The 27,340-nt window shown below is 42.1% G+C and overlaps 1 protein-coding gene across 12 annotated transcripts in view; it reads right to left on the reverse strand.

Annotated features, from left to right (window-relative positions):
- Positions 1-27,340, reverse strand: part of CDK14 (cyclin dependent kinase 14) — a 662,541-nt gene that overhangs the window by 391,381 nt on the left and 243,820 nt on the right. For all 12 annotated transcript variants that reach the window (XM_086397990.1, XM_086397994.1, XM_086397995.1 and 9 more), the window contains one exon: positions 1,889-1,983. In XM_086397990.1, coding sequence (XP_086254116.1) covers positions 1,889-1,983 — 95 coding nt within the window. The remainder of the gene's footprint in view (positions 1-1,888; positions 1,984-27,340) is intronic.

Consider the following 27,340-nt stretch of genomic DNA (forward strand, 5'->3'; position numbering starts at 1 on the left):
CCACTAGGCTTCTCTACCCATGGAATTTTCCAGGCAAGAACATGGGAGAGGGTTGCCATTTCTTCCTCCAGGGGATCTTCCAAACCCAGGAATTGAACCCAAGTCTCCTGCACTGCAGGTGGATTCTTTACCACTGAGCCACCAGGATGGCACAATGCACGCGTCAGAGCTCACTGAGATCATGCCAGTTTGCTGTGTTTTTCACATCCTGAGCCTCCTGAGGGCTCACGGTAGGGCATGGCTGCAGTCTGACGGCTGCTAGATGGCAGGCAATATTCCATTTTTGAAAGGCATGAAATGCCCACAGAGTACTGCATATGTGCATGCTATTTTGTGGCTTATTGAAGAGGAGCTGGCATGTCTCCACAAGAACTGGGGCCAAGGAGAAGTTCACTCACACAAAGAAGAATGAGTTTAGCAGTCAGTCGCAATCAGTTGACAAATACTGCAGGATGGTGCATTTCCTTCCTTTTATATGGCAATTTCCACAGAATATAAAAGCACAAAATGACAGTGTGCTTCAATGGGCATATTTTTAGCCTAACAAATATATTTCATTTTCTTTTAAGATTCGAAAGACCCAATTTCACATTATTTTTGTTCATTACTCTATCAACGTTACTGATTTTAGGGACCAAACTAAGTTTTTCTTCTTCTCAATTAAATTATCCAATTTGGGGGGATGGAACAAGTATATTTTTGAAACCTCTTTTATAAGTTACTGAAGTATACTGAGAAAAAAAATTTGGATTTAACAGAAATACTGCAACTAGACATACTGGAAAATATGGAACAAAAATTCCAATTTTACATCAGCTGAATACATTATTGACCCCCAAATCATCAATTAAACAAAAGAAATTATATTTGCATTGATGTCTGAATCTGCATCCATTCTTGGTAGCATGTAATATATGCAACTGCTCAGTTCTAGCTGTCCTTGTAGCCACATTACCATATTATTCAAATGTATCCATCATTTATATGTAAATAGACAAGATGAATGGCTTTTTCATAAGACAACAATTTTTAAATGACAAACAGACTTAGGCAGACATTAGCAAGATAAAATGTTGTAAATATTCATTCTATTATATATTTTTAAGGAAAAATGGACACTATTTCAGTTTTTTTTAAAGTAGTGTGGTAATTACAAAATGGGATCTTAATACAGTCACAATACCAACAGCTACTCTTCTCAATAAAAGTCTCCACCAATGTCATTTGTATCTTGTAAATTACATGTTCTCAGATCCATCTGTGAAAATTGGGATGTTAATTATCATGGTTACATTTCATGATTCCACAGTTAAATGCTGAAATGGTGCTACACAAATACCATATGTTTTTCTAAGAGAAATGGAGAAAGATTAATTATGAGTTCAAGCCCAAGTCTCAACAGAATAAGATCATTACACCGTGTGCTATGCAAATTGGAAGTTTTAATTAATAGCTGAAATACTAACCAAGGGGAAAAACTGTGAAGTCTAAATTGTAAGTATCAGCCTTTTCTCTACAAATATCACCCGAATAAGGATGCTTTTCTGAACCCAAGTTATAAATCCAAAGGAGAATACATTTTTGTTGTCTGTGAACTTCCTTTGATGGAGTGCTCACCATCATATTGTTTTATATTACTTGATAAAGCCGAAATTTAGAAAGTGTACTAGTAACAAACAGGTTATAACAGATCATATAGCTAGTGAAACTTCAACTGAACATTTTTTCTGGATTTTTCTTTAAAACACATACCATTCAAAATTATGCAAAATAAGTCTCATGTACTCAGATAAAATACTTCAGTGTAGCTACCTAAAGACAAAACTCTATGATAATACTATAAGACTTTTGCTCATAATTATAAAATCTGAATTCTCATCTTACTCACCACATACTCAAACACAAGTGTCAGTGTCTCCTTGGTGTGGATGATGTCATGAAGTAACACTATGTTAGCATGTTTTAGTCCTTTTAACAGAGAGGCTGTAAGAGAAAGTGAACAAACAGATACGTTATTATGGGTAACAACCAACTGATAAGCTTCTTTTATTGTACTGGTACATCATCAGATGAAATATACCTATTTTTCCACTTTCTATGCCAATATAGATATGGCTTATCTCCATATGTATGAAATAAATATTCTGCTGATGTTGAATGGTGGTTTCTGTAAGTGTCAATTACAGCCTGTTGGTTGATGTTGTCATTGAATTCTTCAATATATTTGCTAGTTCTCTGGAGAGTGGTTCTTTCAATGACTGAGGGATGGTGACATCCTCAACTGTAATTGGGGATCTGTCAATTTCTTATTTGAATTCTCTTAGTTTCGGCTTTGTGTGCTTTGAAGCTGTAGTTTGCTACACATAACATTTAAGATTGTTGCATTCTGTGAATCAGGCCCTTTTATCAATACATAAAGCATCTCTTTGTCCCTTGTAATTTTCTTCACTCTGAAGTATTTTGTCCCTGGCAATTAATATTGCCACTTCAGCTTGATTTTGATTAGTGTTCATATGGTGTATCTTTTATATATATATATATTTTTTTTTTTTTTTCCTTTTGGCCTATACCAATGACCATTCAGGTAGAACATTTAAAGAACAGAAGCTTTTTCTACCATTGTTAATTATTTTAGTAACACTGTGTCTTCAATTTTGGTTTTTGGTATATACCCTAAAGAGAAAAGAGAAACACGAAATACGTGTTTTACATGTTTTCTATCAGGAACTTGTAATTGCTCACATATTCATCAAATATTTATTGAGAACCTAGTCACTGACACTGACGGCCCTGGACAAACCTCAAACCCTTGATACTCAATAGTGTTGCAAGCCCACCTCTTTAAAAGGGGATTTATAACACCAAACATGAACCCTAATGTAAACTCCGGACTTTGGGTGATTATCAGGTGTCAAGGTAGGTTCCTCTATTGTAACAAATGCACCACTCTGGTGAGAGATACCAACAGTAGGGAGGGTTGGGGTGGGAGGCAGGAAAGAAAGTACAGGAAAATCCTCTGCACTTTCCACTCAATTTTGCTTTGACCTTAAAGCTGCTCTAGAAATATAAAGTCTATTTTAAAAAATAAAAAGATATACCTGTGTTTTAACATACTAAAAGAAACAAATCTAGATTATCTAATATTTTACTCAAATAAAATGATATTTTAGATATGGAGTCATCATGCAAAAAAAGCTGTACAGGACAGTCCCCAGAGAAGAGAGAGAGAAAATGTGGAGACTAGTACATTCTTGTATGACTCCCATGAATGCAAGCTCCTGTTTTTAGTTATTATTGCCTTGAATTTCCACTGTCTTCACCAGGCAAACCTACTTCAGGATGGTAATATATCTTTAATCCCAAGATATACTTCAATAAAAACCTAATTGGCCCAAAGAAGGCCATTCAGACTGAGAATTCCTTGGTGTGGCTGGTTCCAACACCAGAAGACCACGAAGAAGTATGTTTCCTCTGAAACCGAATTGGCAGCTTCATGTGCTGCCCAACGCCAGGGAAGTCTAAGCTATCCAAGGGAAGTCCTACAAAAAAGTAAAAATATTTTGGACTTCTCTGGTAGTTCAGTGGTAAAGAATCCACCTGCCAATGCAGGGAAACAAGTTCAGTCCCTGATCCGGGAAGGTTTCATATGCAGCAGAGAAACTAGGCTCAGTGCCACAACCATTGGAGCCACCACAGTGGGGAGCCCATGCACTGCAGCTGTAGAGGAGACCCCACGCACTGCAGCTGGAGAGGAGACCCCACTCTCTGCAGCTGGAGAGGGGACCCCACTCACTGCAGCTGGAGAGGAGACCCCACACACTGCAGCTGGAGAGGAGACCCCACGCACTGCAGCTGGAGAGTGGACCCCACTCGCTGCAGCTGGAGAGGGGACCCCACTCGCTGCAGCTGGAGAGGGGACCCCACTCGCTGCAGCTGGAGAGGGGACCCCACTCGCTGCAGCTGGAGAGGGGACCCCACTCGCTGCAGCTGGAGAGGGGACCCCACTCGCTGCAGCTGGAGAGGGGACCCCACTCGCTGCAGCTGGAGAGGGGACCCCACTCGCTGCAGCTGGAGAGGGGACCCCACTCGCTGCAGCTGGAGAGGGGACCCCACTCGCTGCAGCTGGAGAGGGGACCCCATTCGCTGCAGCTGGAGAGGAGACCCCACTCGCTGCAGCTGGAGAGGAGACCCCACTCGCTGCAATGGGAGAGAGCCTGTGCATGGTAGAAAACACCAGGGGTACCCAAAAATAAATAAATAAAATACATACATGAAATATTTACAGATTTATCAGAGCTTTGTAAAACTAGCACTCACAACAAAATACTTACCAAAAATAACAATAACAATAACAGTACAGACACAAACTTTGAAGATATAAGCACTACAAAGATGTATGACAGAGTTTAGTATTGTTGATTCCAATAATTTACAATCTTCTTTCTTTTAATTATTCAAATATTTAATTATTCAACCATCAGCCTCAAACAACTGAAGCATATTACATGGCTAATTTCCAGGCATTCATCATCAGTCTGGGGACCAGCTTCACATGTGCTCATTTTTAAAATGACACTTGGCCCCACATTAGTCTTCTAAGACAGACTCATCCTTAGAGATCAAGATTTCAAACCACAACAGGGTATTTGGAAATGATGGCCATGCACAGTACTTCGCAGTGTGGGAATACGCATAGGTGAAATGAATTAAGGACCTCATGGGTATCACGCTTATGAAAGGAACCTAGCTTTGTGAGGCAAGTTTTGGAAAGGTATACATCGTTTGTAATTTTGTCCAATTTCATTTTTCAAGTTATCCCCTCAGTTTGTCAAGCGCTGATCCATCCTTATCAGCAAGACCTCCAAAAAGGTACTGAAGCTTACAATCTATGGATGATCCACGCTCTAAGAACCCTTTGCCTAGGAATTTTGTTGTTGTTTTTATTATTATGATTATTACTTTTCTCCCACCATCACCCTGCTTCTCTGACTGTTTAGACCTAAAGTGTTTCCCATTTCTCAAAGCAACGACTTCATGCCCATCATTTCCCATTGTGTTTTTCCTACAATTTCAGTAAAATCAAATCTCTGCCATCATTCATCCTGTGAAAAAACATCTTTTCTTAACTGTGACCGATATTATACAAAAAAAGGCCATGCTCTTTTTTTCTTTTTTTGGCTGCGCCCCATGGCATGTAGGATCTTAGTTCCCCAACCTGGGACTGAACCCATGACCCCTGCATTAGAAGCAGAGTCTTAACCACTGAAAAACAAGGGAAGTCCCTGTCATTTCATTTTTTTTTTTAAACATGGTATTTTTTTTCTACCATTTCTACAGAAACACTCAAAGCCTCCACATTTCAATGTATTAACTCTCAATTATTATAGGTTTTAGACTTCTAACTATATTTACACACAGTTTAAAAAACACACTATCGGTTAAATAATGACCAAGAACTGTTTGAAAGCAAGCCCTTTTTCTTTTGAGATTAACATAATGAACTCGTATTTGGAAAAGGATAAGCCATTAATTTCAAAACTGACGGCAGAAAAATGTCATTGAAGGGCACAAAACCGTCCACAATATCTACCAACATGAGGGTAGGTGGCAGACCTGACTAACTTGAAAGCTGCCAGCACAACAGTCTCTGCTCCAAGCCAGGTGCCAGATACTGTCATTCCTGCCATTGCCAAGGCGAGGAAGCCTCCTGGTTGCCAAGGCGAGGAAGCCTCCTGGCTGCCAAGCGGGTGCGTGATTAACACCACAAGTCCCAGAGCCACTATGTCTCCCTTTGCAAGACAAACACTGTCAAAATAACACTCCATGTAATCCTAATAATATCTCAAATATACCACATGTTATTTTCTCATCGTTTACATACAAAACAAATCCTGTAACACTGGCTTTAACAATCCCAGCACGCTTGGTTTCCCGCAAGTTTTAAGCAAACATATGGCAAACATTTTAAATTCATTTCACCAGTGAGGCTTGGAAAGGTATGATTCTACATGACATAAAGGACTTGTAATTAAGGTTGAGGGTAAAATTTCTAACAATCAATTTGGGGCCATGTTGAAACAGTACAAAAGCAGAAAAACATGTTGCTCATAAAGATAACCGCAAAGTCTTGGCAGGACAGGACATAGAGAGCCGCCCCTCAGTGTGCGAACAAGTTCAGACACCCACTCATCCACCATATACAGACCTCGACCTTCTGCTTTCAGAATAAACATCCTAGGTTTCCACTCTGAGGTGAAACAGATCAGATGAGATCAGATCAAATCAGTCGCTCAGTCGTGTCCGACTCTTTGCGACCCCATGAATCGCAGCACACCAGGCCTCCCTGTCCATCACCAACTCCTGGAGTTCACTCAGACTCACGTCCATTGAGTCGGTGATGCCATCCAGCCATCTCATCCTCTGTTGTCCCCTTCTCCTCCTGCCCCCAATCCCTCCCAGCATCAGAGTCTTTTCCAATGAGTCAACTCTTCGCATGAGGTAGCCAAAGTACTGGAGTTTCAGCTTTAGCATCATTCCTTCCAAAGAAATCCCAGGGCTGATCTCCTTCAGAATGGACTGGTTGGATCTGCTTGCAGTCCAAGAGACTCTCAAGAGTCTTCTCCAACACCACAGTTCAAAAGCATCAATTCTTCGGCGCTCAGTCTAAACACCAACCTCATCATGATTAAAATAAATTATGTTATCGAAAAATGCAGAGCGTGTTCATTTTTTCACTGAAGGGGTTATTTTAAAAGCAATGTTAACAAAGAAATGACAAATAGAACCTTTCTTTACGAAGTCAAATAGTCTTCTAGGTCATTATTTGACATCTTATTGCTAGGAAAGGAGATATCACAAATAAATGCAATCCAAGCTTGCTCACTCCCCTTTAGCCTCTGGAAGGAACAAGTGTGTTCACATTCTCCCCTCATCATTTTACATGTTCCCTTTCTGTGTCAACCCCAGTGGTGTGGGCTGGAGGTGCTGCTACCTGATTTTCCCAGAAAACAAAGATTATTACTTATTATTACACAAGAAAGCAACCATATTTCAAACTACAACCCCAACAGACTAAACTTTTGCCTCAAGCCCGCAGATAGACAGATCTGTGTGTGTTCGACATTCGGTGTGTCCAGCTCTGCGACCCCGTGGACTGAAGCCCTCCAGGCTCCTCTGTCCATGGGATTTTCTAGGCAAGAATACTAGAGTGGGTAGCCTTTCCCTTCTCCAGGGGATCTTCCTGACTCAGGGATCGAACTCAGGTCTCCTGCATTAGCAGGCAGGTTCTTTTCCATCTGAGCCACCAGGGAAGCCCAGATAGATCTAAAGCTGTTGATATTCGCCTTATACTAGAAATAGTATACTTTCTTCCTTTGCCTACTTTATTTTTTAATTGAAGTATAGCTAGTTACAATGCTGTGTTAGTTTCAAGTGTACGGCAAAGTGATTCAGGTGTATACACACACGCACACACACACACAAACACACACATTCTTTTTCCGATTCTTTTCCATTATATGTTATTACAAGACACTGACTATAGTTCCCGAAGCTATATAGTAGTTCTTATTGTTTACCTATTTAATACACAGTACTGTGTATATGTTAATCACAAACTCCTAATTTATCTATTTATTTATATTCTGCAAGAAGTTCTCACTTACTTGCTACTGGATTCTGAATATTTTGAAAGCAAAAATATTCTGAATGGGAAAAACTTAAGGGCAAATAAGAACAACAAGATAAACACAGAGAAAGACGAAAGTGCTTGCCTGTGATGAGGTGATCATAACAGAGAAAGAACTCGTGCCTGCCCTGAAAACAGCTCCAGGGTAACTTGCGCATGGTTCCAGAAGGTATGCTGCGCACTGTGGCTGCATATTAGGAGAAATAGTGTAGTCCTGCTCAGTTCTGAATTTTCCCCTAAATGAGATCTGATCTAAAATGCACATACTCGCACAAACCATAAACTAAGAAGTGAAAAAGTGAGAGAATCGGGTTAAAAAAAAAAAAAAAACGGAATTGTATTTTTCACTTCATGTTTACTTTTTATACTTTTATACACACTTACACCAAATTTGAGCTTCCCAGTAGCTCAACTGGTAAAGAATCTGCCTGCAACGCCGGAAACCCCAGCTGGATTCCTGGGTCGGGAAGATCCCTTGGAGAAGGGATAGAGTAACCCACTCCAGTATTCTCGGTCTTCGCTGGTGGCTCAGATGGTAAAGAATCTGCCTGCAATGCGGGACATGTGGGTTCAATCCCTGGGTCAGGAAGATCCCTGGAATAAGGAGTGGCAACGCACTCCAGTATTCTTGCCTGGAGAATCCCCACGGATAGGGGAGCCTGGCGGCCACAGTCCATGGGGCCGCAGAGAGTCTGACGGGACTGGGCAACTAAGCACAGCACATACCAAGTTTACATGAAAAAGCATTAACTCTCTGTTATGGGGAAAGAGACCACAGCTAATCCAGAACACAAAGTTAAAACGCATGTGATGCCCTATAGACTTAATTTAGCTAAAATCCCATTAAGGATTTAGAGACATGTTTTTCACTCACCAGATGCTGTCCAAATGTGGAAGGATAATAAGACAGGTTAGGAATACTTTATAAACATCACAAAACTTGTTTTCCATCCACCAAAAAGTCTACTGCTTTACTTACTCCCTAGTTAAGACTTGCTATTGGGGAATAGTGGAGAAGGCAATGGCACCCCACTCCAGTACTCTTGCCTGGAGAGTCCCATGGACAGAGGAGCCTGGTGGGCTGCAGTCCATGGGGTCGCTAAGAGTCAGACACAACTGAGCGACTTCACTTTCACGCATTGGAGAAGGAAATGGAAACCCACTCCAGTGTTCTTGCCTGGAGAATCCCAGGGACGGGGGAGCCTGGTGGGCTGCCGTCTATGGGGTTGCACAGAGTCGGACACAACTGAAGCAACTTAGCAGCAGCAGCAGCAGCATTGGGGAATAGACTAACTTCAACCCCAGTACATATTTCCCCTGCTCTTTTCCCCTCCCAATTTCCACAAAGTCACAGACCTGAAATGTAGTCCTGACATTACAACCTCAACTATTCTCCCTGCCATCAGTACCTGTGTATCCTCTTGACTACTGGCAAACATCAGTCATCTGGGGTCTATTTCCACACTGTAGGACTGCTTCCTAAATCACTCAAAGAAGAGATTCCTCTAAAAGTACAGCTTAGCCACATGAAACAGCCAATATTTGGCATTTTTGATCTACTAACACACCAATTTCCAGTGGCTCAACCCAATAGAGTTTACCTGGTTCAAACCAATTTTAACTTTTTCACAGAGGCATAGTTACTTTTCCCATTGTTAACATTGAAACCAATTAATCAGCTGCCAAATGGTCAATAATCAATCCTGAATACAAAAAAAAAAGGAAGCATCTGTTCATGAAACTATGGTTATTGAAGAGGGGAGGGATATAGAAACAATTTGTATGAGTACTTTTTGATAAAATTTGAATTATGATAAAGATATATTCCTTTTATAATAAAAGACATATCTGGAAAAGTTCTTTATTACAGTAGATTGGCCAAATAAAACTAAAAAAACACTATAAGATTGGCCAAAGAAAATTGAAATAATGCTATAAAATAGTATTTTGTGTGCTAAGTCACTTCAGTCACGTCTGACTCTTTGTGACCCGCCAGGGTCCTCTGTCCATGGGATTCTCCAGGCAAGAACACTGGAGCAGGTTGCCACTTCTTACTCCAGGGGATCTTCCCAACCCAGGGATCAAACCTGCAGCGCTTTCATCCCCTGCATTGGCAGGCAGGTTCTTTACCTCCATCATCACCTAGGAAGGCCTTACAAAAGGTACGCTGCTGTTTACACAATTAATGCGCAGCTATAATAATTAATGATTATAACTGTAGGGTGACCCTTCACTACTGACCCCTTCTCACAAAGGGAGTGGTGCCACTCCGTGCATTATGAGGGTTTCTTTTCATATCCTGGAACTTGGGAGGCCTCTAATTTGCACTGAAATCCAAAATATTGAAAGTTTTTCTTGTCTAAGTGGTCACTTTCCCACATTAAGGTTAACTTACTCACTGCAAAAGACTTCTACTTTTGTTTCCAACTACTTCCAATTGAGGGCTTCCCTGGAGGCACAGTCATAAAGAATCCCCCTGCTAATGCAAGAGACACAAGTTCTATCCCTGGATCGGGAAGATCCCCTGGCGAAGGAAATGACAACCCACTCCAATATTCTTGCCTGGAGAACCCCACAGACAGAGGAGCCTGGTGGGCTGCTGTCCATGGAGTCTCAAAGAGTTGGACACGACTTAGCGACTAAACAACTTCCAGCTGAACCTATAAATGACCCACCGGCTGCCTTTCTGCTCCAGCTAATCTTGTTCCTATGTGCCCCTGGACACAGCCATGCATATATAGGATGTGCATGAGTGCAAGACATGCGGTTCTTCTCAAATGTAAACACCTCACTAGTACCTTCGGCAGAAAAAAAAAAAAAAAAACTCATGCCAAGCAAACAGGGTTGGAGACAGTGGTGGTCATGCTCCATGTGCTGTTTTTAGGCAGGAGAGAGACCATGGAGGTGCTGAGGGTTACTGAAAGACTTGGTCCAAGTTGTTTTCGTCTGGCCATAACAACCAGGTATAAAAGCTGTTAGGCAATTTACTTTTTTGAACTATTTTTACACTTTATTATGGTGGGTTACATGTATAGACAGAAAGAATATTGCAAAGTATGCAAAAAAAATGTGATTTGGCATCAATCCCCTTACACTTTCTGGTTAAGAAGAATAAACATTTATATCATAACATTAATGGCTATCTCTGTCTGACTAGACTTAAATAAGCTCTCCCCACATAAAATTATGTGAATTGCTATCACTGTATTCTTTTACAAAAGTTAAAATAAGTCTAAAGTCATAAAATATACTCCTTGCCATGGCTGCAAGTCCTAGTCTAAGGACCTGCACCTAAGACTCTGGCCCTCGAAAGCACTGTCGGACTCCTCCACACAGCAGGGCAGGTTTTCAGACACAGGACTCTCCACCCCCTGCTCCCCACAGCCACAGCTGTGGTCCCACCAGGAGGTGCTTCGCCAAGCGTGGTGCTTCAGCCACCTCTCAAAGTCAAGTGGCCAGTGAATGAGGCCCCACAGCAAATCTACCAAAGCCAAGGCTACGGGCGCTGGGCCCCAGAATCACCCAACAAGTAGTCAACATCTACCATGTGCCAATCACCACAGGGAAACATGTACGCTTTTGTTCTCATGGAACTTGTATATTATATGTCAACCAAGTTTTCTATTCAACCCTTACATATCCTAAAGTTTGAACATCGCAGTGCTGTGTCATGGTTTTTAAATACAGTGGGTAACTACTTGAGGGGGGTGTGTGTCTGTGAGTGTGGGTGTGTCTATGAACTTAGTCACACTGCAATCTACTCACTGTTCCAAGAGCAAATAAATAAAAACAGCAATTTGATCAGTTAATGTACCTAGTATCTACTTCTATCTATCTCTGTTTCTCTCTGTCTCTCCCTTTCACACACACACACACACACACACACACACACAGCCATTAAGATAGATTCCACCAAAAAATATAGTCTTGGCCTAGAAAACAAAGAGAATTCTTTATTCTGAAAATTTGATGGCATTTTGATGTATGTGGATTTTCTCCTGCTCAAAAACCCCAAAAATGTGAGGTCATATTTTCAACATGAATAAAATGTTGAAAAGGTCATGATTTATAAGGCCTTTACAATTCCACTGGTGGCTCAGATGGTAAAGCGCCTGTCTACAATGCGGGAGACCTGGGTTCAATCCCTGGGTCAGGAAGATTCCCTGGAGAAGGAAATGGCAACCCACTCCAGTACTCTTGCCTAGAAAATCCCATGGATGGAGGAGTCTGGTGCAGGCTACTGCCCATGGGGTCGCAAAGAGTCGGACACAACTGAGCGACTTCACTTTCTTTCTTTCTTTCTTTACAATTCCACCACAATTTCTAAAATCTGTGAAAGAGCTAAGTTTTATATAAAATGTTTGCAATACATTTTATTGCCTCAGCACCAGAGCTTTGATAAACAGAAACCAACAGCAGGTCTGGAGATAACTGTAAACAGACGATGAGCAAAGGAGGAGGCGAAGTGAAAGACTATGAAAAATGAACAGGAATCTCAGTGGGGGTTCATTTCAACCCTTGAATATCCCCTGACTTGAAACTTCACACATAACATCACTTCATCTGACTGAACAAGAAAGTCAGAGTTATACAAATTACAAATGAAAGCAGAACTCAGTAGACAGTACACAGCCCCAGAGCACCGTGTTTCTCACAAAATTAGTTCAGCTTCAGGCAGTCACGTCACCTTCACTTTGACCTCCCCAGGACAGAAGTCACCCCGCTGTCCCTAGGCCTGGACCAGACCTTGAATTCCCTTCATGCAGCCTTAATCAGTGGTGGCCCAGGTGAGAAGCCAAGTTCATCTCCGCCAAGGAAGCTCTGCCCCTTCTGAGAAGGTCGCTATACGCCGAGTCCCAGTCCGCTCCGCTCAGTCACGTGGTCCCTATGCTTGGTCTGCACTGATGCTCAGCTATTGATGGCACAACAGTTGACAGGTTCTAGCACCACTTAACAGGCGTCCTGGGTGGCACCAGTGGTGAAGAATCCACTTGCCAATGCAGGAGCTGTAAGAGATGCGGGTCCAATTCCTGGGTGGGGAAGATCCCCTAGAGAAGGAAATGACACCCTGGGTTGGGAAGATCCCCTAGAGAAGGAAATGACAACCCCCTCCAGTATTCTTGCCTGGGAAATCGCATGGACAGAGGAGCTTGGTGAGCTCCAGTCCATGGGGTCACAAAGAGTTAGACATGACTGAGCATGAACACACACACACACACACACACACACAGTACCACTTACATGTTCAGGAGTTTTACAAGATACTTAAGACAAGCAATTAAAGACTCACTCAGGGATTGCCTTCCAACTGTACAAAGAGAGGCTAGTAAACCCCATCTCTGAGAGCTCTCACTAGCTCCTGCTTCATATGGCCTTGGCTATGGGAGCATTTGAAGGAGATGTTTCCATATTTGGAAATCCAGGAAAACAAACACACCTATGAAAGGCAGAGTGACATCTTAAGTGTTCAGCATTTAGAATCCTATGATGATGATAATAAAACTGTTAATGCAAAGTCACATGGGCAAAAATGGTATTTAATGAGTTTAGGGAGGGGTTCCTCCCAACCTCTTCTGAAAATAAGAACTTTCTAAATTGCTTCTATGCTCAAAAAGTCACTTCAGTACAAAAATAGTAACTTTAAAAAATTTTTCTTAGAGTCTCATCCTTTTAAAGTCACTAGCTATTTGTCAGAAACTGGCAACATCTTAGAAGTACTAGATTTCATGCAAGGTATCACAGGATTGCTTAAGACAGAACATCTATCTGCTGTGACAACTATACAAGTTAAGTTAAAGACAAGGAAGTTGTACATTACACATTTTATGCTTCTAAATTAGCAAGGCAACTTCAGACTGTCATGGCAGCTAAAAAAAAAAAGAAAAAGCCATGCAAGAAAACGACAAGGGGAAAGAAAAATAGTACTATGATCTCAAAGTTTCCAAGAAGTTTGTACATCTGTCTTCCATACTGCCAACCAGAGGAACTAGGGGAAGGGATAACTGGGTTTTACACTTACCAAGGTAGGCTCAACATTTTGTCCTCGAAAGTTGTGACTGGGCAGAATTTTTTAGTGTCTCTGCAAGGCACACTTGAGACTGGTACCGACAATGGTTCCTGTTCACACAACCTGCCTTTCCATATGTGGAGTCAACTCCCGGACTATGACAAACATCCCCCCATGATGGGCATGACTGCCGTGTTCTCAAATGTATTCTATCTCCTGTGGACCCACATGTTCCTCCTTAATGAAATTTCACCTTGTTTCATATGTATCACACACACATACACTCATACATACACAGATATGTAAAATCTTAGTGCATGAAAGACATCTTTCACTTAACGCAAGGTGACTGAGCCATCACTCACAGCTCAAACAGTCCTCATAGAATTTAATAGCCAAATGTCACCCTCAAGAGCATCTAATCCAACCCGTCATCTGACAACTGAGGAAATTCATATATGGAAGTTTGGTCACAAGACTCAAACCCTGCCCTCCCGACCCCTTCACACAGGAGAATTCTGTTTCTGTAATCAAAAGCATCATCCTCTCTCTCACTGTCTTGGTTCTCTCCTCTTCACTCCTCGCCTTTTGCTGTGATCATGGTTTCCCTTTATCTTTGTTTCTTTCCAGGTGTGAAAGGCAGAAAAGCCTGAAGTTAAGAAGACTAGAAGGACATCTGCTATCACAAACCTATCTACACTCTTCACCTGAAGCATCATCACCGGGACTAAAGAGGCTTCAAAGGAGAGTAATAGGTAAAGAAGGGAGCTAAGGGGGCAACTGCTGTTCAAACTGGCTTTTTAAAATCATGTTTAGGGCTTTCCTGGTGGCACAGTGGGTAAGCATCTGCCTGCCAATACAGGGGACACGAGTTCGACGTCTGGTCTGGGAAGATCCCAAATGCCGCAAAGTGACTAAGCCGTGAGCCACAACTACCGAGTCCGCTCGCCTACAGACCATGTTCCGCAACAGGAGAGGAGTCCCTGCCCACAACTAGAGAAATCCCGCACGCAGCAACAAAGACCCAGCATGGCCAAAATATCCATCTTTTAAAAAAAAAAAAACTCACCTTTCTCTGATCAAGTCCCTCCTCTTCTTCAAACATTTCAATGGCTGCCTAACACGACTCCCAACGACCTGAGCGATAAGGCTCTTAATCTCAGAGGCTCCGCCTCCCTCTACACCATGAACTCCAGCCATATGGCACTTCTTGTCTGGGTGTGTGTGCTAAGTCATTGCAGTCGTGCCCAGCTCTTTGCAACCGCATGGACTGTAGCCTGCCAGGCTCCTCTGTCCAAGGGATTCTCCAGAAAAGAACACGGGACTGGGTTGCCATTTCCTCCTCCAGAAGATCTTCCGGGGATAGAACCTGCGTCTCCTGCAGTTCCTGCATTGCAGGAGTAATCTACTGCTGAGCCACCGAGGAAGCATTGTGCTTCTTACAGATTTCCAATTCACTTCATCCTCTCAGACCTCTGGGATGCTATCTCTTCTGCTGCCTTCCTCCTAGTCTCTGAGCCTCAGACATCCCTGCCATCTCTTCAGAGCTCAACTTAGCTGTCATTTCCTTTGAAAGGGTCTGCTGACTGCCAAGCTCAAGCTAGAAGCATTCATTTTCTGTCAGTCTCTGAGCTCGGTGAGTTGTCCCATCCCAATGTTATAATTACCCAGTGACCTAACTCCACCTGTGTGTATCCCCCACTCACTCATCATTTGCTTTTGCTCTGGTGCAGGAGATATAAGAGATGTGAGTTTGATCCCTGGGTCAGGAATATCCCCTGGAGGAGGGCATGGCAACCCACTCCAGTATTCTTGCCTGGAGAAGCCTATGGACAGATAATCCTGGCGGGCTACAGTCCAGGGGGTTGCAAAGAGCAGACATGACTGAGGCAACTTAGCACACATGCATGCGCCTGCTATTCTCACAGCAATCCTTTCAGTGCTGAATTTATAGAAGACGCCTATTGAGTGCAGCTTGAATAATACACATGAACGAGAAAAATAAAATCTTGACATGATCTCCCATAAATCGCCATCAGCAAGAATAGTCCCTAAGACTGAGCTCTACTGTGGACTGGTTATCTTACTACAATGCTTTTAGTTCTGCCTGGATATGTTGATCAAAATAAATCCACTCTAAACGTTGTAGTAACTGACAAACACACTGAGGCTATATATTTCACTGACTTTAAATAAAGAAGCAAGGAAACATCTTATAGGATGTCACCAGGCCTTTTCCTTTCATAAGGAGGTGGAATGCTGTATACAATGCTACAACCAAAAAGGCAGGATTTTATTTCCACTCATATTTCAGATTATGGAAAGATGGTAAAAGATTTAAACCACATTCTATTTCTTAAAACTCCTATTAAAAACTAAAATTACATCCTCACATTTTTACCCAGCATGAGATAATCTCATAACAATAAGGTGGTACCAATTAGAGAAGGAAGATGTTTTCAACCCTTATGTGGGTTTACAGCACAGTCAAAGCCAACCCATGGCTTTGTTTGTTTGCCCTGCAAAATGTTTTAGAGATTTAATAAGTACTGAAGAAGCTGAGGTTTTCACATAAAATGCACAACTTTGGCTCTTCAGAAGTAACAGGTGTGGGTAAAAGTTGTGTCTACACAACTGGTCCTTACACAACACGTTACTGCTACGGCTTCCCATCCTCCTTGTCCTCCAGAGTGACAGAGGCTCTTCCAGCCTGTTACTTGAAGGACCTCTACATTCGTGATCTATGAATTAATATTTCATGTGTTAAAGAGCCAACATCGGGCTTCCCATGGTCCAGTAGTTAAGAATCCACCTGCCAGCACAGGGGTTGTGCGTTTGAACCCTGGTCTGGGAAGATCCCACTTGCTGTGGGGCAACTCAGCCCGTGCTCCGCAACAAGAGAAGCCACAGCAATGAGAAGCTCCCCCGCCTTGACAAGGAGTAGCCCTGCTCGCTATACCTAAAGCAGAGGCCTGCGCACAGCGACGAAGACCCAGCTCAGCCAAAAATTAACAAATCTTTTATAAAAAAAAAATCCAACATTACTTTGATCACACAAGCTGCAGTAATAATTATGAGGAAACTGGAAGCAGCCAATCAAGGTGGGTTTTATGAGTCCCACAGACCAACAAAAGAGAGAGAAAGGGAACTAGAAAGAGAACAAGGAAGAAGTTGTAACTACGGAAAAGTCACAATTCCTACCAAAGAGAATAGACGGAAGTGAAATTATGTCCATTTCAAACGGTACAGCTCAAAGTGCCAATGAAAAAAACTAGGTGGAAGAGGCAGCGCCCTTACGGTTACCAGCACGGGACTTCTTTCTCACATCATTTCAAATACAGATCTGAAAGATCTATACAGACCTCAGAGGGTATGTAGTCCAACACTTGCACTTTTTCAGATACTTTTTTCAGGTACTTTTTCAAGTACCTTGGCCCGGAGAGATTGTCAAAAGCCATATAATTTGGTATATCACTTCGCCTCTCTAGCCCCTTTTCTCCAATTCACTCTCAAAGACTGATTAAAAAAGAAAAATCAGGTGGGCATTAAACATCTGATATTTACCTCCTAAGAAAAATGAGAAGTAAACAAACAAAATGGACTTATTCAAGGTAGCAAGAGTTAGTCAAGCGCCAAGCTGGGCCAAGAGCCAGATCTCTGATTCCCAAACCACAGTGCTAAGGCTTCTGCCTATAAACCTGTGGGGTTTCAAGTCAGAGAATGACAGGTAAAGCTCATGGGCCTGATAGCCTTTACCCCCGATGCACAAACGAAATAAATGAGGGGCAGGGCACTTATTAGAGAGGAAACCTAAAGCAAGAAACTCAAATCATTAATAATTAATGCAAATAATATTTCTTACTGACAAGGTTGTAAGGAAATAAACACACTCATACACTTTGAGACCAGATATTACTGGGGTAGGAAGGGAGACTGGTCAAAATTTATCAAAAATGAAAATACTTCTCATAGTCCCTGAGCCAGCATTTCTTCAAGGAATAGACAGACAAAGACCCAAGAATGTTCTCTTCAATGTTCTTAATAAATAGTAAGTGGCTCAGATGAATCTGCCTGCAATGTGGGAGACCCAGGTTCAATCCTTGGGTTGGGAAGATCCCCTGGAGAAGTAGATGGCAACCCACTCCAGCATCTTGCCTGGAGATTCCATGGGCAGAGGAGCCTAGTGAGCTATGGTCCAAGGGGTCTCAAAGAGTCGGACATGATTGAGCAACTAACTGCCCATCCATTGTGTTTTGGTTGAATAAAATACGGCACATTCATATGACAAAAATTGCACAGTCATTAAAAAGAATGCAGTAAGTTACTATAAGCAGTAATATTGAAATGCCTAAGATATACTCAGTGGGGGAAAAAAGCCTCAGGTTCAAAGCAGTCTGTATTCAAAAGGGAAGTGGAAGGGGTGGATATAGTCCAGAAGGGCTTCCCTGGGGGCTCAGTGGTAAAGAATCTGCCTGCAAATGCAGGAGACACAGGACTGATCCCTGGGTCAGGAAGATCCCCTGAAGAAGGAAACAGCAACCCACTCCAGTATTCTGGCTTGGGAAATCTCACAGAGGAGCCTTGTGGGCTACAGTCCACAGGGTCACAAAGAGTCAGACACAACTTAGCGACTAAAGAACGACGACAGTACTCCAGAATCTATGAACACTGCACCGAATGACCCTGGGCTCAGCAGACGCGTGGGTGGGATGGTAGTTTACTTTTCTCTTACATTTATTATTGTTTAATTTTTTTTATCTAGAGCTAGCATTTTATATTAATAAAAATAAAATTCTTTATTAAATAAAAAATTTAATGAAAAAAATTCAAAAGTCTTTGCTCTCTGCTCTCTTGTTAGGTGGGCATCTCTTTAACAAACTACTTATTCATTCATTCAACTAACATTTACTGAAGGCCTGTGATTTATTTGCAACTATCTAACCCTGGATGTCATACTCTATGTGGGTTAATGATGGAATAAACATGCATATAAAACCAACTCCTATTGCTTGGTAGGCTCTGCCTAGAGAAACGTTTTGATAAGTACAATTACTAGCTCTGCTTCTCTGAGATAAAGCAACTAAATGAAAAAAGAAGTAAGTATCATGTTGCCAGCCCCTCCCCCAGCCCGTCCCCCAAATTCTTTGATGGAGCCATAGAAGGAAAGACGGTAATGAGAGCTGAGGTTCTGTTTGACCTTCCTCCATTCATACATAACAGCTTTGGTGAAATGGACCAGCCAGAAAACAAACTGCTACCGACAAAGAGTAAGGGGAAGGGAGAGATGGAAACTGCAGGGAATGACTCCACACAGGAGCAAGGCCCCACTGTGAGACTCCTGGGTACCATTTTGGTTACTTACACGATGCTCATCTCTTTCCCAGTGAATCACCTCATAAAAGCCACGGTCAACAATGGGCCTACAACCAGGTAATGACTGATCACACCAAAGCTGGCCACAGCTATCCTCTGCCCAGATCACAGGTCTAACCTACTCTGGTGTGGGAGACTGGGCAACTGATGTGTTTGTATCTTCTTCCTCTTTTCCTGCTGCCTCAATAAACAGGTAGATTTTTGTGTCCCCTTTTAACTCTTGAGGTACTGCGCAGTTTGATGGAAATGGGCAGGAAAGCTGCTTTCAGCACACTGAGATGGTCTCTCGCCCACAGTCCCAGAATATTCTACAGAGTGTTCAGCAACAGCACAGACTGTGGTCTCTCCAAGAAGAATGCCACCCAGATCCTCACTTTATATAAAACACGCACACTCAAGTGGACAAGAAGCAACACACAATAAACGATCAGAGATCTGTGTAAGTGCCATGAAAGAGTAGTAACTGGACAACTGAAATACTAACGCGATGAAGAGGAAGGAGAGAGAACTTCCAACGGGAGCCAAGTGTGGAATCTCATAAGACAGGCATCAGAGTTTCTCTAGAGGAGACTATGGGTGTGCTATAGGAAGATGGAACATTCTAACTTCAAGGAAACTGAGGGATGGGAAAGAATAAGAGGGGCTTCCTTGGTGACTCAGATGGTAAAGAATCTACCTGCAATGCAGGAGACCCGGGTTCAATCTGTAGGTCGGGAAGATCCCCCGGAGAAGGGAATGGCTACCCACTCAAGTATTCTTGCCTGGAGAATTCCATGGACAGAGGAGACAGGCAGGCTAAGTCTATGGGATCACAAAGAGTCAGCCATGATTAAGAGACTAACACTCACTTTCTTTCAAAGAACAAGAGTCCTAAATGGGGAAATGTTTGGTAGTTTATTTTGGTAGAAAAAGAAAATGTATGAAGAAAAGAAATGGAGACAAGGTTAGCAACAAAGGATTGGGTCTCCATGGCTTTTCTATATTATTGCATACAAAAAAGAGGGGAGGGTGAAACAGAACCTGCAAACAGGATCTGAAGATTCAGAGAGTGGACTGTCATCTAAAAAGAGGATGCCTTTTCACATAAAATTAATGACCTGAATGTACTCTTCTAGTGACTGTTTGGCAAACAGATGTTAATGGATAGAAACTAGATTACTAACTGCCCTCCTACCTCAGTGACATAATACTGCCACCAAGGAGGGGGTAAACAATTCTCATTTCATTTTTTCAGAAAATGTCAGACAGGTATTACATTAACTGAAATGAAAATGTACATGTCTAATAAAAGGTTAGCCCTCAGTGGTACCTGTTACTTGTCACATAAATAATATAATTTACCACAACAAATCTAACAAGAAGGTTTGTTGGGAACATATTCAAATGAGTGGCACCAGGAAAGAAAGCCAGCAAAAACAATTTCCACTTGCCTACACCCTGTACATTTGAAATTGGACATATTATTTCCTGCCAGTTCTAAATTACCACTTCATTTGTGATGAAAAATGGATTGCAAGAAGAATTCAGATAAGGAGCTTACTCAATTTTCTGATGGAAATTTCACCTAGAAAATAACATTTCCAGTTAATGATTACAAAAGATGAAGAATATACCAAAGCCTTTAGAACAAGTGGGGTAAAAACACTGATGTCAAAAAATGTTTAACCAGATTTACTTAAAGTGACTTCTATCGTTTAAATACCTTAAACTATGGAAAATGTGGTTTTAAAGAGCACAGATACGTATCATGCAATACTTGCTTTTAAAATGTCACATGAATTCATTCACTCACTCAATGAATGTTTATTGAGTGACTACTACAAGAGAGGCACTGGAGACATAGCAGTGAGAAAAAGGTAGAGCGAGCAAACTCCCTGCCTGCATGATGCCTATATTCTGCTGGGGAGAGACCACAGAGAGAAAAAAGAAAAAAGAAACGTATGAAATATGTGGTTTGTTAGATTATAATGCACACTGCGGAGAAAAAGGAAGGACTCAAATGGCAGAGACTTTCTCATCATCATTTGTTGACCTCAGACAGGGCAGGGTCACCTGAACTACGCAACCTGGAGGCCAGGATGAAACACGGGCATCATTCCTACCACCTCTTTGAAAATCTGTGCAACTAGAACATAACTATTCTATAATTACAGAACATAGAGAAAGTAGAGAACCGAGAAAATAAAGAACGTCCTCTCTAGACGTTCCAAGAAGATAATCTGGCTTCATCCTTGGTTTTCAGGAGAGACTGAAACCCAGTTCAGGAATTTATAACCCTTGCCTCCTAGCTTTAAGACCAATGTTCTTTTCACCATCTGTTCTAGATGGACACCATGTGAGCTGAAAGGGAGCTTTCATATGAGTGAGACCAAACTCCTCATTCTGTAGATTACAACTTGAGATCCTGAAGTGTCAAATCCCTTGGCCAAAATCAAGGTTTACTGAAAGCAGATTTTGAACTCACCTCTCCTAACATCCCAAGCTGACTATACTTCCACAGGCCTATTCCTCCAGCCTCCAATATTAAGTGCCTATGTAAACTGTGGAAAATTCTTAAAGAGATGGGAATACCAGACCACCTGACCTGCCTCCTGAGAATTCTGTATGCAGGTCAGGAAGCAACAGTTAGAACTGGACATGGAACAACAGCTGGTTCCAAATTGGGAAAGGAGTACATCAAGGCTATATATTGTCACCCTGCTTATTTAACATACATGCAGAGTTCATCCTGAGAAATGCTGGGCTGGATGAAGCACAAGCTGGAATCAATATTGCTGGGAGAAATATCAATAAACTCAGATATGCAGATGACACCACCCTTATGGCAGAAAGTGAAGAAGAACTAAAGAGCCTCTTAATGAGATTGAAAGAGGAGAGTGAAAAAGTTGGCTTAAAGCTCAACATTCAGAAAATGAAGATCATGGCATCTGGTCCCATCACTTCATGGAAAATAGATGGGGAAACAACGGAAACCGTGACAGACTTTACTGTTTGGGGCTCCAAAATCACTGCAGATGATGACTGCAGCCATGAAATTAAAAGATGCTTACTCCTTGGAAGAAAAGTTATGACCAACCTAGATAGCATATTAAAGAGCAGAGACATTACTTTGCCAACAAAGGTCCATCTAGTCAAGGCTATGGTTTTTCCAGTAGTCATGTATGGATGTGAGAGTTGGACTATAAAGAAAGCTGAGTGCTGAATAATTGATGCTTTTGAACTGTGGTGTTGGAGAAGACTCTTGAGAGTCCCTTGAACTTCAAGGAGATCAAACCAGTCCATCCTAAAGGAAATCAGTCCTGAATACTCATTGGAAGGACTGATACTGAAGCTGAAATTACAATACTTTGGCCACCTGATGTGAAGAACTGACTCACTGGAAAAGACTCTGATGCTGGGCAAGTTTGAAGGCGGGAGGAGAAGGGGCTGACAGAGGATGAGATGGCTGGATGGCATCACCAACTCGATGGACATGAGCTTGAGATCAAAACTCCGGGAGTTGGTGATGGACAGCGAGGCCTGGTGTGCTACAATCCATGGGGTTGCAAAGAGTCGCACACAACTGAGCGAATAAACTGAATTGACTGAAACTTTCCAAACTTTACAATTCAGTTGATAAGACTGGAGTTCCGATCATCTGCTGATTCTTGAAAATCACTCTGCCAGTCTCCCCAGTGGGGAACTACACTCAATATCTCTTTCACTCATTTAAAATAAAACAGGGCATTGAAACAAAGATAGGGGTTGCTGGGCTAGAAAAGACAGGAGAAAAGAACATCTTAGTTTGAAAGGCTGACAGCTTCTGGTGACAGTGACAAGGTAATAAGACAGGCAGTCCTTCTTAGCAGGAAAATAGATGTAGCCTGTCCTCTGAAACAAGTTATTTCCAGCCTCTCATCCATCAATTCCAAAGTGTAAATGATAGACAGCTTAACTCTCACTCTTCATTCTTCCTGTATCTTTCCAGATGTCTCTAGTGGGTATAAGTTTTGGCTTCTCTGAACTGAATGTCCCAGCAGGCAAACCTGTGTGTCGCTTCAGAAAGGATGGACAAGGAATCACCATAATACTAGGAAACAATTTTAAAAGGGGAAAAAATTCACTATTCATAAGCATCTGGGCACACATTTCATTTTTATTCTGAATGAAAACTGTATAATACTCTCTTGGCTATAATAATTATGTTTCAGTAAAACCAATGGTTTATGCTAGATAAGTTAACGTAAGCCCAGAATCCAGTGGTGCTATGTGGAAGAAATCTGCAAGATGACCAGAGAATACAAGTATTTGTTTCTTAGGTGCAATTTGTAGGGTTTCTACAAAACCTTTCTAAGACTCCTGAGGCACAAATTAGCCATTCATTTCTTTTTTTTTTTTTTTCCAATCCTTGTCTGAATCTTGAGATACTCTGTGCTAAGTGGAGACCATTAAAGTACTGTATTCTAAGGAAAAGAATAGATGGGTGGGAGGGAATAAGCAAACAGGGTTCTCCGCTTACAACCTATGCTACTAAAAAGCAAGCTTGCTGTGAATTTCAGCACACAGGAACAGCAAGTTCATAACGATTAATGAACTTTTTGTAGGGAGGCTTCCCAGGTGGGACTAGTGGTAAAGAATCTGCCTGCCAATTCAGGAGACACTAAGAGCTGCAGATTTGATCCCTGGGTCAGAGAAGGACATGGCACCCCACTCCAGTATTCTTGCCTGGAATAATCCCACGGACAGAGGAGCCTAGGGGCTATAGTCTATAGTCCATGGGGCTGCAAAGAGCATGACACAACTGAGCAGACGCACACGTACATGCAAGCGTGTGCGCACACACACACACACACACACAGGGGCAGAAGCACAGTAGGGGAAAACAGAGAGTCAGAACTCTGGAGAACAAGCTACAGTCTCCAGTTTACGCTATTAGCTATGGAATCCGGGGTAAGTCAGTTCACCTGTGGGACTTGATTCATTTGCTTACTTCTTAAATGAATGGGGGACCAGATCTCAACATGTTTTCATCCAAACTTTCTGCCAAACTTTCTCACTTGACTGCCAGCATGTCTGCCACAGCCAAGGGAATTCTGATCAGTGTCTTTTCTGTTATTCGTATCATGAAAACAGGCATCCTATACGTGGTTTTCCAAACAACACCTGCTTTCCCCTCCCCATCACAATTTTAACGTGCAACCAATCGAGGTTTGAAAACCATTACAATAAAAGATGTTCAATATGCTTTCTGACACTGATGTTTTGAGACTCTGGAAATCTACAGTTCATCCTACAAAACCGAGGCACATCTTTGGAAAAGAGATGGTATCCACACGAATCTCTGCCTAATTGCTCCGACTGGGGCAAATTGAACACAAAGGCAAAAGTCTAGCTGCAAAAGTCAAAGGACAGGCTCTATGGGCTCGTAAGCCCATCTCTAACACTCGGGCCGTGCTCCTCTGGGCCAGCATGCCTTTCTCCTCTATGGAGAAAAGAAAGAACACACCCAGCCTTTGACTATAAAACCAGGGAGCAACAGACAGACAGAATCTCTGATGGGAGAGTGGCGGCAGGTACATCTCTCCCTCCCTCTGTGTTATCTGAATGACTCCTGACACCATGTTTTGATATACAAAGCCTATCATTCTGTCGTCTAGAATTGTATTTCATTTGTAAATATTACTAAAAATATTTCTGCATTAGTATGTGCTCACTCGATTGTGTCTGACTCTTTGCAGTGCAATAGACTGTAGCCCACCAGGCTCCTCTTCACATGGAATTTCCCAGGCAAGAATATTGGAGCGGGTTGCCATTTCTACTCCAGGGGATCCTCCTGACTCAAAGATCAAACTCACATCTCCTGCATCTCCTAAATTGGCAAGTGGATTTTTTTTTGCCACTAGTATCACCTGGGAAGCCCTTGTATTAGTACAGCACATCTAAAAGAAACTCTCCACGGCACATAGACATCCTCTCACATGAACCTCATAGTTGATCACAGTGCCCGGAAATACTCATTGCTCTGAAGTCCATAAGACTGATGGAAAATGGCCCCATCATTTCATTAAAGTCAAGAACTGAGTCTTGGGCTTCCCTCAGGGCTCAGATGGTAAAGAACCAAGTCTTAATGTGGGGAAGATAGGAAAGCCCCTGGTGTTCAAGTAACCCCTGAAATGTGTGCTAATGTTTATGGTTTTATATTTTCCTGATGAAGGAAGACTCAATGCTTACATCAGATTTCAAGAGTCTATAACTGAAAAGAGATGAACCTTCTACTTGCTATTCGTAGCTGGAGAAACATTATACAAACACACTCACACACAGTGGAGGAGGGAAAGAGGCGGGAGGAGAAGATAAGGAAAGTGAGCAGTGACAGTGGGTTGGTTCTCTCTGATAACTCATATTTCTTTCTCTACTAGATCACTGCCATCAAGCACACCCTTTAGTTCAGTTCAATCTCTTTGCAACCCCATGGACTGCAGCACACCAGGCTTCCCCGTCCATCACCAACTCCCAGACCTTACGCAAACTCAGGTCCATTGAGTCGGTGATGCCATCCAGCCATCTCATCCTCTGTCGTCCCCTTCTCCTTCCACCTTCAATCTTTCCCAGCATCAGGGTCTTTTCCAGTGAGTCAGTTCTTCACATCAGGTGGCCAAAGTATTGGAATTTCAGCTTCAACATCAGTGCTCTCAATGAATATTCAGGACTGATTTCCTTGAGGATTCACTGATTTGATCTCTTTGCAGTCCAAGGGACTCTCAAGAGTCTTCTCCAACTACAGTTACAAAAGCATCAATTCTTTGGTGCTCAGATTTCTTTATAGTCCAACTCTCACATCCATACATGACTACTGGAAAAACCATAGCCTTGACTAGACAGACCTTTGTTGGCAAAGTAATGTCTCTGCTTTTAATATGCTGTCTAGGTTGGTCATAACTTTTCTTCTAAGGAACAAGTATCTTTCAATTTCATGTGCAGTCACCATCTGCACTGATTAAGTCTCACTGTTTCCATTGTTTCCACATTTATTTGCCATGAAATGATGGGACCAGACGCCATGATCTTAGTTTTCTGAATGTTCAGTTTTAAGCCAACTTTTTCACTCTCCTCTTTTACCTTCATCAAGAGGTTCTTTAGTTCTTCTTTGCTTTCTGCCATAAGGAGGGTGTTATCTGCATATTTGAAATTACTGATATTTCTCCTGGCAATCTTGATTCCAGCTTGTGCTTTATCCAGCCCAGCATTTCACATGACATACACTGCACATAAGTTAAATAAGCAGGGTGACAATATATAGCCTTGATGTACTCCTTTCCCTATTTGGATCCAGTCTGTTATTCCATGTCCAGTTCTAACTGTTGCTTCTTGACCTGCATACAGATTTCTCAGGAGGCAGGTCAGGTGGTCTGGTATTCCCATCTCCTTAAGAATTTTCCACAGTTCATTGTGATCCACACAGACAAAGGCCTTGGCATAGTCAATAAAGCAGAAGTAGATGATGACTTTCTGGAACTCTCTTGCTTTTTCGATGATCCAATGGATGTTAGCAATTTGATCTCTGGTTCCTCTACCTTATCTAAATCCAGCTTGAACATCTGGAAGTTCATGGTTCACATACTGTTAAAGCCTAGCTTTGAGAATTTTAAGTATTACTTTGCTAATGTGTGAGATGAGTACAATTGTGCAGTAGTTTGAGCATTCTTTGGCGTTACCTTTCTTTGGGATTGGAATGAAAACGGACCTTTTCCAGTCCTGTGGCCACTGCTGAGTTTTCCAAATTTGCTGGCATACTGAGTGCAGCACTTTCACAGCATCATCTTTTAGGATTTGAAATAGCTCAACTGGAATTCCATCACCTCCACTAGCTTTGTTCATAGTGATGCTGCTTCCTAAGGCCCACTTGACTTCACATTCCAGGATGTCTGGCTCTAAGTGAGTGATCACCCCATCGTGGTGATCTGGGTCATGAAGATCTTTTTTGTACAGTTCTTCTGTGTATTCTTGCCACCTCTTCTTAACATCATCTGCTTCTGTTAGCTCCATACCATTTCTGTACTTGATTGTGCCCATATTTGCATGAAATGTTCCCTTGGTATCTCTAATTTTCTTGAAGAGATCCCTAGTCTTTCCCATTCTATTGTTTTCCTCTATTTCTTTGCATTGATCCCTGAAGAAGGCTTACTTACCTCTCCTTATAAATCTTTGGAACTCTACATTCAGATGGGTGTATATTTCCTCTTCTCCTTTGCCTTTAGCTTCTCTTTTTTCCTTAGCTATTTGTAAAGCTTCCT

The sequence above is a fragment of the Bos grunniens genome, chromosome 4, assembly GCF_055505025.1.
Source record: "Bos grunniens cultivar Pamir isolate PY7600 chromosome 4, Bosgru_T2T1.0, whole genome shotgun sequence".
In the NCBI taxonomy this organism is placed as follows: Eukaryota; Metazoa; Chordata; class Mammalia; order Artiodactyla; family Bovidae; genus Bos; species Bos grunniens.